General features: G+C 38.0%; 1 protein-coding gene across 1 annotated transcript in view; it reads left to right on the top strand.

The window, feature by feature from the left end:
- Positions 1-14,617, top strand: part of POLR3B (RNA polymerase III subunit B) — a gene marked incomplete at both ends in the record, with an annotated part of 81,973 nt that overhangs the window by 43,508 nt on the left and 23,848 nt on the right. The window contains 5 exons of the mRNA XM_082004850.1: positions 432-559; positions 7,512-7,721; positions 9,594-9,752; positions 11,174-11,291; positions 12,948-13,090. Of these exons, the coding sequence (XP_081860976.1) occupies positions 432-559; positions 7,512-7,721; positions 9,594-9,752; positions 11,174-11,291; positions 12,948-13,090 (758 nt within the window). The remainder of the gene's footprint in view (positions 1-431; positions 560-7,511; positions 7,722-9,593; positions 9,753-11,173; positions 11,292-12,947; positions 13,091-14,617) is intronic.

Genomic DNA, 14,617 nt, shown 5'->3' with positions numbered 1-14,617 from the left:
CAGTGGATTTCTACATCTTTGAGATTGGTAATTTGACGCAGAGGACTCTCATTACGTGAGAAGACATTCCTTAAGGCATTTTGCGTCTTACTGTATAAACTGATGTTTTATTGTCTTACTGAGCTCTCTCAGGTTGTCATTATCTGGAGGCTTTTTCTCCATGATGGAAATTCATAAACTCTCATTTATTTCTCCGTCATTTCTTCTCATGTGGAAACACTTAAAGCCAAAAGAAAGTTTTGTTGTTTTTTTTTAAATAAAAAATAAAAATCCCATAGTGAGGTCCTCCTCCCCTATTTTGACATTCTACTGACTTATGTTTTCCTGAACAGAATTTAATTGAAGTATTATGAGATACTACTAAATTAAATAAATGCTAGTTAAGAAGTTTGTTCACAAGGCTGCTATAATTGGTACTTTTTCCTTTTAAGAGATACAACGCATTTGGAGATTGAGCCTTTCACGCTTCTTGGTGTCTGTGCTGGGCTGATTCCATATCCTCACCACAACCAGTCCCCAAGAAACACTTATCAGTGTGCCATGGGGAAACAAGCAATGGGTAAGACTTTTCTTATTCCCTTTTGGAGTGTTAACAGTTTTTGAAGCTATGTAGCAAAAGTGACAAAATAGAGAAATTATTTCTTTCCTAGTTCACATAAAGGTTTGCTAGGAAGAGGAAAAGAGCACTTCTTCAGATTAGAGGAAGAAAGAATTTACCTCTAAAAGTTGGAAAAATTAAAAGGAAAAAAATACTAGTCAGTTTTACTTAATGGAGACCATATCTGCAGGTGTTAATAGTTACAAGAAAAACTGGAGAAACTGGGGCACTATTGGTTTTTTGCTGATTTGTTTTTTTTTTTTTATAATCGTCATGACTTTCAAGTTTTCAGCATAGCTGCATGATTGGCAGAGTGGGGTTTTTTCTCTTTATGCTGTAATGCGCTGTGGGTTTCCAGACAAAAAGAGTTTAAAAGTGCGCTCTCAAAGAAAGACAGAGCAGAGAGAGAGGAGTGTTTCCCTGAATTGTTGAGTAGGTGCCCTAAAAAGAAGTAAATAAATAGTTACATTGACATTAGAGAATAAGAAGAATCAAAATGTGCAAGAGAGAGAGCTTAGTTGCTTGAACACTTCCTGCAACAGTAGTTTAGACTCTGGGCTTTTTCTGTTTTCGATGAAGTGGGCAAGTAACGGCCTCTCAGCAAAACAACTGAAACAAAATTAATTTCCTGATCACTTAATAATTCTTTTTACAAATGTGATAGCTGGTCAATCAAAACCAACCATTTTGTAAATTTGCTGTTGTGGGCAATTGATACTAGGTAAGTTGTAATCCTTCATTCAATACACAGCTAAACTAGCATTGAAGCATCCAAGTCATATGGCCCGTGATCAAGCCAGAGTGAGTCCCAAGAAGAACCTGACCAGTAGTACATCAATTCAGACAGCTGTATTCAGGCTTGTGCTGTACATGCCAGTTTCATGTCTTGTATTGATGATTTGCTCACAAGTTGAGAGCTACAGTAGAACAACTCTGTGTCCTGAAAAAGCTTACTACTTCTGTGAGGTTTACTAAACCATCTGTTTTGTGCTGTATGATTGAAACTGAAACGCTGCACCTTTTGTAAGACTTCTACAGCAGAATTAATAGCAAAGTAACTGCCTTCTGCTGAACTGTCATGTTCAGCACATCAAAATAGCAGAAAATAGCAAGAGATGCATGTCCTCCCTTTAAATTAAAAAAGAAAAAAAAAAGGAAAAAAAGAGGAACGATGCAATCTTTTTACTTACAGTTCTCCCCATCCCATTATCTTTCCCCCACCCCCGAGTCTCTATTTTATGACTATTGGACTCAGAAGGTTTGGTTAGTTACCACACACAGTTAAGCAGGATCAGTGTGTACAGAAAGCCAATTCAGTATCTGTGGAGTTCTTTTGTAGTTTTCTGTGTGAAGGTTTTTTTCCCGTTTTGTTTTGAGTGTCATTTGCAATTCATTGTCTGTGTTTTCTGAGGTTGGTGTATTCAGCTGCTTTGACCCTAGGTCTTGCACATTTAGCTCCTTGGATACAATCCTCTGACGTTCCTGCTGACGCTAGGAACACAAAAGCCATTGAATATCTTGAGCAATAAAAAAAGCCTTTGTTTCAGTTTGTTATGACAAAACACCTGACTCAAAGAATAAGCAGATAGATAAAAGTACATTTTAAAAGTTGGCACATGACCTGAGCTATATTTTGCTCTGCCCGAAGTATCTGCAAACAGCTGAAGCTTTTTGTAATAATTGCTTAAAAAAAAAAAGTTGTCATAAGTGACAATATGTAGGGGCAGAAAAGTTTTTTTTCTCTACACTTACTGATCAAATGAGACGTAGAGGATACTCCCGAAATATTACACATACTTTTTTCTGTTTGTATTTATGAAGAGATGTGATGTAGTGCTTCAAACCCCCACCTTTAAGTAACAAGCCACCCTTCTTGCTTTCTTTCTCCATCCTGAAATAGCAAAGCAGCTCCTTGTCTAACATTGTCATGTGGAAAGTCTCATGTCCAAGTCCACTGTGTCACTTCCTCAGCTGTCAAAAGCTGGGGGCATGGAGGGAGCCCGAGGGCTCAGGCCTGTTGCTACTCAGCTGCCTTTGACCATGTCATGGGGCTGTGCCAGCAGCTTTGGACAGCCTTTGGTCTTTTTAAGCAACATCAAGCTAGGGAAAAGTGTGAAAGCACAAGTAAATGGAGGGTGGACAACAGAGCTTGCAATGGGGTCTGTAATCCAGTATCCCTGACAAGTGTTAGGTATTAAAATATTCATGTTTCTGCAGAATAACATTAAATGTCCTACCTCCCTTTCATGGGCAGAATGAGTCATGTTGGAGGACTAGGGCTGCACTTAGCGAGCAAACTGGATTTCAGTGAAATTAAATTGAAATTAAATCCCTCTGTTTTGGCATAGATAATTTACCATATGTTGCAGGTTGAACTGTAAGACTGAGGGGAAGTTATGATTAGGTGGCAAATACAACAGCAGCTGCAAGGACCTCAGTTGAGTGTTGACATTTCAGTGCAAAGTTAACAGTTGTAGCTTAAAATCTGAGAATTATTTAAGACTAAAATATGAGAGTCTGTACTGTTTGCATTCCATGTGTTTCTAAAATAATATTTAGCAGGATCAAAGGCTCTTAAAATTAGAGAAATAATTTTAAATGGAACTTTTCAATTCCATTAAGACATAGAAAATCAGACAGTTCTACACATTGTATTTCTTCAACTATGAAGCATTGTATAAAAGCATAATGTAAGAAATGAAAATATACACATTTTCCTGCCAGTAATCCACCATATTGCACATGCGGATCTGTGAAAGTGGCAGTGTGGGTACACAAAGCAAGTAGTACGCTCTCAGAGCCCAACTATGCACTGCAGTTTCAGCCCAAGTGTTACTATGCAAGTCTTGAGTAAGGAAAAGAGGGTTTGAGTGTTAATTATTACTTTAACCTGTGAAAGAGCAGAAGGTATTGGAGGGGAGGGTGATATGTGGGTGCAAGATTTGTTGCAGGGGTTTTTGTTGAAGCAACTTCTTTGATAAACCCCTCTTACTGTATCATGTACATTCTTCTTTGCTTCTGTGAAAGAGCAAAGCTCTTGATACACTGCTTTGCCTTGTGCTATAATCAGCTGAATGTGTTAAAATTGAGTTGAGAAGACACATGTGCTTAAGGAACCCGAGTGCTGGGGGTTGTTGGTTTTTGACATTTGTGAAAGGCTTGTTGGTGGGCTGAGAGCTAAAGTGCTCCCGAAGTTTGCGCAGTTAGCCTATTGGCAGAGAATTGAAACAAATGTCAAAGCAAAACTGGCTGTTACTGGTGATCACAGCTGGACTTGGGTGCTTTGTGGCCAGAGCTCAGTTCTGCCGCTGCTCTTTGAGGAGCAGCGTTAGTGCTCTGCGACACAGCCTCTTTTTGCCAGCTCTTCTCTCTCTGGTAGCAGGCACAGAAGTGTTGAGACAGAAATGAGCCAGACTGCTTCCCCCAGTTTACCCATAATCTTTTTAACTAACTTCTTAATCTTTCTACGGTGAAAAGAATATTTCAAATGCTGAACATCCAGATCACTTAATACATGTACTGTGAAAATCTCTCTGAGCTGAGTTGAAGCCCCCTCTACAAGGTTCAGTGCAGTGTTTAAAAACTGTGCTTCTTCCTCTGTAGGTTTGTGCTTGTATAAAAGGACAGAGTAGTAGAAAGTCCATGGTGAGATCAGGGGAAATACAGAAGTACAGCAATTCTTTTCTTGGCATGTGCAATAATAGCCCTTTTGGCTCACATCGTAAGGATTGATTTCTGTATCCTTGTTAATTTGGATTGTACGGTTTAATGTTGCTGTAAGTAATACACCAGAAAATTGGATAAACGCTTATTTTAGCGGACTGTTTGTTCTGGTGAGTTCTCAGAACTTTCTGCATCAGAATTACAATATCCCATTTATGCTAAGTATCAATAAATGGTGTTTTTATAAGTGATTACTTCACACTGAAGAATGATCAAATGATACTTTAAATGAAACAAACCCCAAACTTGTCAGGAGATGGAAAAAAAGAAAGAATGCACACGTGCATTCACAATATACCAAGCACTGAGAAAAGCAAGAAAATTATCTTCGCTGTATCCAGGTCAACCTTGTGTGTTTTGCTTTAAACAGGGCTAATTACCAATGAAAAAAATTGGTTCTAGCTCTTGGGATAATTATAAATGTGGGTCATTGTGAGCAGGGTTTGTTATGGTGAACTTTAATTATACTTTACTTTTGCTTGGCTGTTTGGCTGAAGCAAACAAGGGCTCTGTTCTTTTCAAGAGAAAACAGAAATAAAGCTAGTGACTTCCTTCATTTCAACGCCTACACAGAGGTCTAGTCCCAACACATCAGTCCTCAGAAGAGGAGAGCTGCTGCTTAATTTTAAATAAGCAGATTGTGGTTTAAGGCTGTGGTTTGTTAGACCAGTCTAGAGAAGGCATTATTTGTATAACCATTAAATTGTAGCAATTAAGACAAATATTGCTGTTGTATGGCATGCTTTTTGGCTAATTTATTTCACTTGTGCTCTTGAATCATTCTCTAACCAGTTTCTTTCCTGCTAGGAGATCCGTCATTGATATATATGTATACATTTTCTATTTGATGTGATACAGCATTCAACTGAAGAATTTCCTGAATACAGTTTATTACTGAGGCTCAAGTAATATCAGTCGCTCATGGCTCCTGATACAAACAGTAACAGTTCCGTTAGGCTTATCTGAACCTCCAATAAAAATGACAACTTTGAAATATGTGAAGCATCTGAGAGAGAAATAATTTGCATTACCTGAAATTTGTAAGAGTGTCATTTGTAATCTTTGATATATAGGGGACTTCCATGGGTTGTTACTGGGGTAAAAAGGACAAGTTTAGCTATGATCAAATGCTCCAGACTTCATCCCTAACCAGTGAACGATAGCAGGCACAGCATATAAGCATCTCAGAGGAGGAAAAAAATGGCAAGCATTTCAAAAGTGAAAGTTGATGTGGCTTGCTCAGGAGAAGATTTCTCTCAACAACAGGAAAACGTACCTATCCACGAAACTTTTAAGATGAGCTCTACAGCAGATATCCTATCCCGAAAGCACACAGATGATTTATTTTAGGTGCAGAGGGAAAAAATGGTCTAAACCTCTAAGTTTTTAATTTGGAAGTAGATTTTCCTAGCTGTAGAGTGTGAAAACCATTTTTTTTAATTGAAGTACAATGAAAACAATGTCTAAGCCAATGCTTAGGCTAAGGGAATATCAGAAGTAATAGGGCCTTCAGATGGTGAGCCTTGCAGGGCGTGACTGGGAAGGTCTTCAGCATTGACTGAATCCAGGCCGTACCAGCTTGCTTCTTGCAGAAAATACTGCTTAGGGATGATTCGTTTCCTTCTCCAGGAAAAAGACAGAAAAGCAACTGCTCAAAAGCAAGAGATAAATAAAGCCTGTCACCTCTACCAAATCATCCTCGCTGTTTGAAAATGCTGTGCCTATGGCTTCAAATCCACTTTCTAGAACCAAGGAAAGTCCAGGAGTGCAAGAGCCAGTTATAACAGTTTATTTTCAGAGAGTATCTGTTGAGTTACCTACCTGTTCTCGTCCTTGGGAAGGGTAGACCTGTGGTGTTTGGGAGAGAGAGCGTAATGCCAAGGACTGGGTAGGTCTTTGGAAATGCCTTTGATGCTGCCTGGTTTTAGATGTTTGATTTTCTAGACATTTCATTTAAATGCAGGCATTTTGAAATTGCAAGTAGATGCATGTAAAATGTGACGCTGGCATCCCCTAAGAGCAGATTTGTGTTCAGCTGTACTATATTCTGGCTATGTGAAGTCTTCATTATACACTGGCTGCTTTGACCTTTCCTTGAAAGCAGCCAGCCTCTGAAATTGCACGAGAAAATGGAAAGGTTTTGAAAGACTTACCTCCTAAGCACAAGTACTGCAGAATATTTAGCACTTAAAACTTCAAAACTTTAACTTTTCAGACTATAATTTCTTAATTGCTTTGAGACATAGCATAGTCCTGGTACAGCAAACTCTAATAATATACGATTGCCTTAACTTTTGTTCTGCTACACAACAGTTTATGTTTCCCTGCTGGGTGTTAATTATTTTTTCCTCAGATTTCTGAAGACACTTTGGCAGTCTGATGGGACAGGGCCAAAAATTTCAGTCTCAAGCTGGGAGGTCTATACAAAGGATTGAATTCTGAACCATAAATTTAAAATTAATTTCATGTAAAAAGACAAATATATTGTGAGTGAATTTCTACTGTAGTCTTTCTAGCAATGATGCCCCTAATTTCAGGAAGTAAATCAGTCTTGGCTGCTGCTAACTGTATGTTTTGTTCATGCTTTGTGACATTCTAACACAGGCTGCTGTTGAACTAATTATTGCCCAGAAAAGGAAGGAAATATGATGTGGAAAATGCAGAGCATGATCAACAGTTCCTCTTGAACTCAGTGGGAGTCTTTCTATTGATTCTCATGAAATTTTGGATCAGGATTATGGAGCACAAGTTCAGCTCTCCAACAAAAACCTACAGCTATTAGAACAAGAAAAGCAAACTTCATATTTGCACTGTTATTCAGTGTAATAATTAAAAAAGAAATCTTATTTGCATTCGGTCATATAGGACCTGACTTTGATTTCTTTTGTTGTTGTTCTTTTTGTCTTGGTGCTTAGGTTTTCCCTGTTTAAGAAAAGGTACATAATTCTTTCTGGAAGCTAAAATTAAGAAGCCACTTCCATCTTTATTTAAATACAATAATGTAAAGTTGGTTTGGTTTGGTCTCGCTTATGATTTTTTTATCCCCTTCTTTTCTTGAAGAATTTCTATTATTAGATGAAATTCCTCAGTTTGTGATTTTAGTTAATTTGCATTTTGGTAATTTTTTAACCAAAACATTTCTGGGAAACTCACTAATATTCACACACTTTTGTTTTTCATTTATATTCAGGTACTATTGGATACAATCAAAGAAACAGGATAGATACTCTTATGTATCTTCTAGCCTACCCGCAAAAGCCAATGGTAAAAACAAAAACAATTGAACTGATAGATTTTGAGAAACTGCCTGCTGGCCAGAATGCCACAGTCGCTGTGATGAGCTACAGTGGTTACGATATCGAAGATGCTCTTGTCTTAAACAAGGCCTCTTTGGACAGAGGTAAGAACCATCAATTCTTTCCCACTTCTCTAGTGTGTGTTCTAATATATGTTTTAATAAACTCGTTGTCTTGTGGTGTTATCCTATAATAACTTTTATTGCAGTTACAGACTACATCTTCAGTTAAGAATTCGAATGCCAAAACTGTTTTGAATGCTTTTGTTTGTTTTCTGAATGAATACTGATTGTAATTCCATGCTTGCAGTAGTACAGTGAAGTTCCTAACGTGTGAATAAACTTCTGAGTATGGATATTTAAGAAAAAATGGCTAACTTTTTACTTCAAATAAAAAAGTGTAAATAGTTGCTTTTTGAAAATATTTAGTTTACAAAAATGTAAGGTATTAGACAAGCTCTTCTGTTGGGCTTGCTTTTTAGATGGTCACCTGAACCTTTGTTCATTACTAGCAGAGGGGTCTCATTATTTTCACCAGTATCAAAAGCAATAAATGAAATTAGACTTATGAATGTATTTGGGAAAGGAATGGAACATTTGACAGTTTGTGTCGCTGTGAACTTGATGCTCTTTGAGGGAGCAATAGCAGTATTGCCTACTGTCTGAAGGAAAATAATAGTATTGCCTAAAGCAAAATAATTTAGTGTTTATTCAGAGATAAACTAATGACTTGCCTCCTTAAAAAAAAAGAAGTATAATCTATGCAGTGCATTGTATTTTAGGTAAAAGTACATAAGCACCAAATAGAAGGTAACTAAGTGATACTTATGTTTATGCCAGTCTTGCCAGTCTCACTCTCTCCACAGTTCCTCAGCACTTTATGTTAATGCTGCTGGGGGTTGGAGGAGAGTTGCCTGACAACTGAAGTCTCTCATCTCTCTCTTTTCTAAATAAATTCTCTTGAGAGGAGACATAGTGCAGTGTGGTCAAATTGGTTTTAGTTTCGGGTGGCCAAAATCAGAATCTTCCATAACTTTATTCCCCCCTCCCCACCCCTTCCTCCTAGTTGCTAGGCAGCAATAATAGTATTCCTAGACATGTATCTTTGGCATTAATGTCTGCCACATTTAATTTATGCCTCCTTTTCTAAAACAACAACAGGCATGATTTAAAACTGAATGTTTTCTTTTCTGGTAGACTGGTAACATTTACAGAGAGCGCTGTGGTGCTTGTCAGGAGTTACTTGACATAATCTAAAGATATAGATGTATTGTACATGGCCGTAACCATCTTTCAATGTACTAAAACAACATAGGATTATTAGAAAGCCTTGGTCTTGGCTGTCTAATTCTAAATGTGATGAAAGTGTTTAGTGTTGCAGCTAGTTGCTGTACTTGGAGAGAAATTCCAGAGATGCTACTTTTCTCATCTAAAACCCAAACCAAACCCATTTTATAACAATATATGTAATTCAGAATTCTTTCAGCTAGGAAAAAAGCGAGTAATGGGGTGATTACATGAAACACTCAATTGGTACTTTCCTGGTAGGCTAGCTTATGTCAACCACAGACATGAGTACAAGTTCAGGTTTCTTAGAACTCCTGAAAGGAAGAGGTGCTGTTCTTGTCCTGTTATAGTCTCTTCTCCTATGTTATGTCCCCGCTATGTGGACCACCAAAGGTAAGAGAAATGACATGTGCGTGTGTGTACAAAGGTATAGAAGTGGATTAGCACAACTTCAGAACTGGACCGTAATCCAATGTCTAAAACAAATAGCATGCATGATCTGATTTTTAAATTGTGAGCTACTAGGTATCCATGTACAATGTTACGCATGTTCAAGACAATGAATAATCTAATTAAAAATATTTTATATTCTGTAGCTTAGCAGGTGGATCAGCATTCTTGTTTTATTCTGATAATGTGTTATAAAGAATCTTTGAACGCCTAGGCAGATGAGTTTGTGTTACATTTTAGGTTTTGGAAGGTGTCTTGTGTATAAGAATGCCAAGTGTACACTGAAACGTTACACAAACCAGACATTTGATAAAGTTATGGGTCCGATGTTGGATGCAGCTACCCGTAAACCAATATGGCGCCATGAAATTTTAGATGCTGATGGTATCTGCTCTCCAGGTATGTCACACATGTTCAGTCATGGCATGTTCATAATCTGAGGTAGAAATTAATGTTCTGTTAATATTCTGTGTGCACCTTGTTTTATACTTAGTGTAATTTTTTTTTTTCCTTGAAGGTGACAGTAGTGTAATGGAAAATTTAAAAATGTTCCTTTCTGAAAGCAGCATGGTACCAGTCATTGGGGGGGTTTTTGTGCATGAGAAGAGGGAGTTTTATATTTCAGTGGAAGAGTGAGTCTGTTGAAGCATTAGAACTTGTGTTCTTATATCCCCAAACTGGCAAACTTCTAATACTCTAGTTTTTTACTGTTTGTCTCTCATATGTTCTGTCATTGTTGTTTTCTAAGGATAGATTCCTTATTGTTTTGATTTAATACATCAAAACCTTCTAGTATGATATCAGTTAATGCAGTTGTTTGAAGAACTAAACCCTTGTGTTCTTAACACTTTAGAAATATTTATTTTCTTATCTCTCTCCAAACATAAAATGACATTTAGTTATGAGGCTAGGTGTATAACTTTCCAATGGAAATAAATTGGAGAAAGAATCCTCCCATACTGTCATCCTTCAGTTAGTAAACAGCTTAGTAGATCTGCTGACATCTCATAAAAAGGGGCTGTAAAAGGCACTAAACTTAATTCCATTATAGGAACACAATTGGGTCACTTTTGCTCTTTAACACATCACAGTGGAGCTTTCAAAGTTAATTTTCAAAAAAAAGCAAGAATCTTCTGAATTATTTGGATAGATAGGACTGGGGCAGACTACAGACTGAGACTGTTCTCAGCGTGTAGGTAAAAACCTCTTTGAAATAGTTCATGTGGACAGAAAAGAGACATAGGCTGAAGTTCAGTAAGTTGTGGAGGAGGTGGAAGGCAGGTACTTCATGTGCATTAGTGTCATTGGGCATGCTACCGATCTAGTTTTCTATGTGAATGGGAGGATAAAGGAACGGAGGGGAAAATAGCTGATGTATGAGACCGGAAGCAATAGGAAAAAGTAATTGCAAGGAGAGGCTGAAAGTAGTCTTGCACAAATCATTGTGGAAATGATGTGATGTCCCAAATTTAGGTGTGAATTTCTAAAATTTGTCAGTTACAGTGTTGCTTCTTAATTTTCTCCATACTTAGGGCAGATGACTTCAGATACTTTTGTGTATTCTTTAGATCCAGGGTATGTTGAATAGCTATTCGCATAGTGCACCCAGCATGCAAGCTGTTCAGTTTTGGTTTACCAAAAAAAAGCTGGTTTAATGATTCCCTTACCTCGCAATATTTAATAAAGTAACCTGACATACTTCCTGGACATGTTCCTCCCAGTTTGTCTTCCAGCTTACCTTTTTTTTAAGCTTAAAATGTACTTCTGACATAGGTAGCCACTTATGTTTTCATGGTGCTTTTTTGCCTTGTTCTTTGTAGGTGAAAAAGTAGAAAATAAGCAAGTCCTTGTGAACAAATCTATGCCAACTGTGACCCAGACGCCTCTGGAAGGAAGTAGTGTGCCTCAGCAGCCACAGTACAAAGATGTGCCAGTAACGTATGTTGCATCATAACTTTGTAGCTGGGGAAGGTACATGGAGGAAAGGTATCTGAGAAAATATTAAATTCTAGAAAAGTCAAAGGAAGTTTATTCCCTCTACAAAGTAGACATAGTTCTCTAGGCCTTGATTTTCACAGGATTTTTCAAAGCCTAAGTTAATTTCAGAAGTGCCTAACCACTTAATCACTAAGAAGTTAGGTTCTGACACCTGAAAGGCTGGAATTGCGAAGTGAGAGAGGAACCCTCCTGAAGATGTATGTATAGAGAGGAATCAGTGAGTAGGTTCCCAGGAGAGACCGAGGAGAGAGCTAAGACAGTGGTAGAATGGAGAGGAGTCACTCATGGATGAAGTGATGGAGAAACAGGAGAAAAGCAGGATGAGTGGGAGGGCAGAGAACACGTGTGTACTTAGTGAGGGGGCACATCTCTTCCTTACTGGCTCCCACAGAGAATGGCCAATGCTGACTGGTGCTCGGCCTTCACTTTGCCAGGCAGGAGGCCAGGAAATGGAGGCCTTCCTATCTGAGGCTGACAGTCAACTCATTCTGGCCACGCCAATTAGATGTCCTTTACCAAGGCAACAGTGAATGGGAAAGGACAGTCAAGAAGAGTTTTTTCCATCCTGTCCTGAAAGAAGAGGAGAGGGCTTCTGAGGTGTGAGATGAAAATTTTGCATTAAACGTAAAAATAATAAATAATGACAGGTTTTAAACTGTTTTGTCAGAAATAGCCTTGACAGTTTGGTAGATGAGCAGAGAGCAAGGCAAGCAATTAGTGCCCAGATCAGAAAGGCAGAATTAGCTTTGCTGCACTTCTGTGTGTTTCATAACCAATAGAAAGCTCTAGGTTTAATCCTACAAGATACTAATAAATAAATGAGGCAAAAGTGTAATTATGCAGAAGAAAGAAGTAATCGTGCCAGGTAAACATATGGATCCAGGGCTCCAAGTTTAGGTGTCATAGTTTGACCATCTCAGCTACCTGAACAATGAGACAAAATAATCTCCTAAAGAAGGTTTTAAAATCTGCTGTACACTCATTGTGCAATATATAGAAAAAAGCAGGCACCACAATAATTTCCTTTTCCTTCCTGCTTTGTCATGCCTACCTTTTTTTCTTTTGCCTTCACCGCCATCCCCTTCTCATATCGCTGCATCTCGGACTCTAGAATTCATGTCTTTCTGTACCTCATACCAGGTTCTGCCCTTGGTTCATTTCCACAGCTGCAGCTGATGCACAGTTTCAGTCAGGATATTACACTTTAATTTTGTTCTTAAATGCTCATGGTATATTCCTTAAACTCCCTTCTTCAGCTATAACTTTTTATTTGGCTTTTGTTTGTTTAACTGAATATCCAGAAAATTGAGATATACTAGGAAGCTTTTTTTCCATCAAGAGCCCACATGACAAAAAAATATACCTTGTTCTTTACAAGTTCAGCTTAATTCTTCCTTTGTTTCTATTGTATGTTTTAAGTGTGTTCTTCTCCAGAAACATACCATACTCTGGAACTTTTTATGCTTCATTGGCCTCACATATATAAGTTCCATGAAGATGACAGTTCAGCCAGAAACTTGCCAACACATGGATACTTGTTTGTAACTGGTGTTTCGTTCATACATGTAAAACTTATGTTTTGTCTTCTTGTACTAGCTACAAAGGTGCAACTGATTCTTATATAGAAAAAGTGATGATTTCATCTAATGCAGAGGATGCTTTCTTGATCAAAATGTTGTTGAGGCAAACTAGACGTCCAGAAATTGGAGATAAATTTAGCAGTCGTCATGGGCAGAAAGGTAAGCTACATATTTAATAAAAATAAATGCATGTTGGGTATGCCTACTGTACATAAATAATATCGTCATGCATGTTTCCATTGATTAATTCAGATCTTTTACGAATGCAAGACAATAGTGTGGTAGAAGACAATATCCCTTTTTTTGGTTAAGTTCACCTAATTTAGCAATGATGTTTCTGGAACTGAGGAGAGGAATTGGCAAACACAACTATGAGCTGACTTACGCATCTGGAAAATACAGTAGTTGCCCTTTTTAAACAAGAACAGGGTTTTGAGGTTTGTTTTATTTTGTTTTTTCCCAAGTGTGAATTTGGTATTAGATGATAGGTTTGTCAATGTGTTAAGAGAGAAATTGGAGGAAAGAGTGAAAGGGCCTATTCTGAATGGACAGAAAAGACCAGAGATGGAATGGGATGTCTGCAAATTGCCTGTGCAGACATAGTGCTCTAAAGATAAGACTGCAGATAGATAGCTCAGAGCGATGGTGTAAAAGGGAAGCAAATCAGGAATGCAACTAGGAGTGCGCCAGCAGAGACCGGAAAGAAGAGGAAAATGTTTTTAAAAATACACCTGGGACATGATCTGGGACACCACCTGTGAAGACACATCTTCAAACTGAGAGTTGAAAATGGGTACCTACTAGGAAGCTGTTTGGTGGCATGTAGCTCTCTAGTGTTAATGTTAATAGCAAGATGAAAATCGGGAGCCTGTTTACATATCTGTTGAAAAAAACAGTGGACTCCCTTTAACCTTAATGGCAAAAAATGTGACTCAGAACATCCTTGCTGAATCTCAAAGGGCTGGGAGGTGTGGGAGGAGTGTTAAGAAAGAATTGACTGAAAACAGTCTAACTGTAACTGACTTAAGAGCATGTTTTGATCCTATTGGACAGATTTTGACATGTTTTCATCTATCTGTATGCTTGGAAAAATCTAGATTTTTAGTACTGTCAGCATGACCTTCTGCATTACTGTAAAAGCTGTGCTTAACCTATTACCTGAGTGTAATCTTGTTACATTTCTAGGTCTTATTTTGGTTTCAGAACATTGCTCAGTCTCTTGTTAGATGTGGTGGGGAGGCAAAGAAGTTGATACTACCAAATCCTTTCCATTGCAGCACAATACACACTTACCAGGCAAATGTGATACTGTGTTAATAACTACTGGAACAAAAAAGTCCTTACTTCCTTGCTTTGATTTCTGAAGAACTGGAGCCAGAGCATCAAGCGTAAAGCCACTTACATCTGGTAGCACAAGTATCCGCTAGGTCTGTGTGAAGGGCAGAGGGAGGGAATTGAGGAAATAACGGAGGATGCTGTTTAGATTTGAAACATTAATACTTAGAACCAGTTGTAGTCAATGAACTTTGCAGTAATACATCAAATTATGATACTAGCTGAGGGATATCTTGCAAACAAACTGGCCTTTCGTGAGCAGTGTTCTCTTTGTCAGAAGACACATGGAAAAGAGAGTGCTTTTTGTTAGAAGGAGCTCCTGAAAGTGTTCCTTTCAGCAGTTTGTGACAT

Source organism: Phaethon aethereus (assembly GCF_964289735.1).
Source record: "Phaethon aethereus genome assembly, chromosome: 1".
NCBI classification, from domain to species: Eukaryota; Metazoa; Chordata; class Aves; order Phaethontiformes; family Phaethontidae; genus Phaethon; species Phaethon aethereus.
This window is presented reverse-complemented; position numbering and strand designations above follow the sequence as displayed.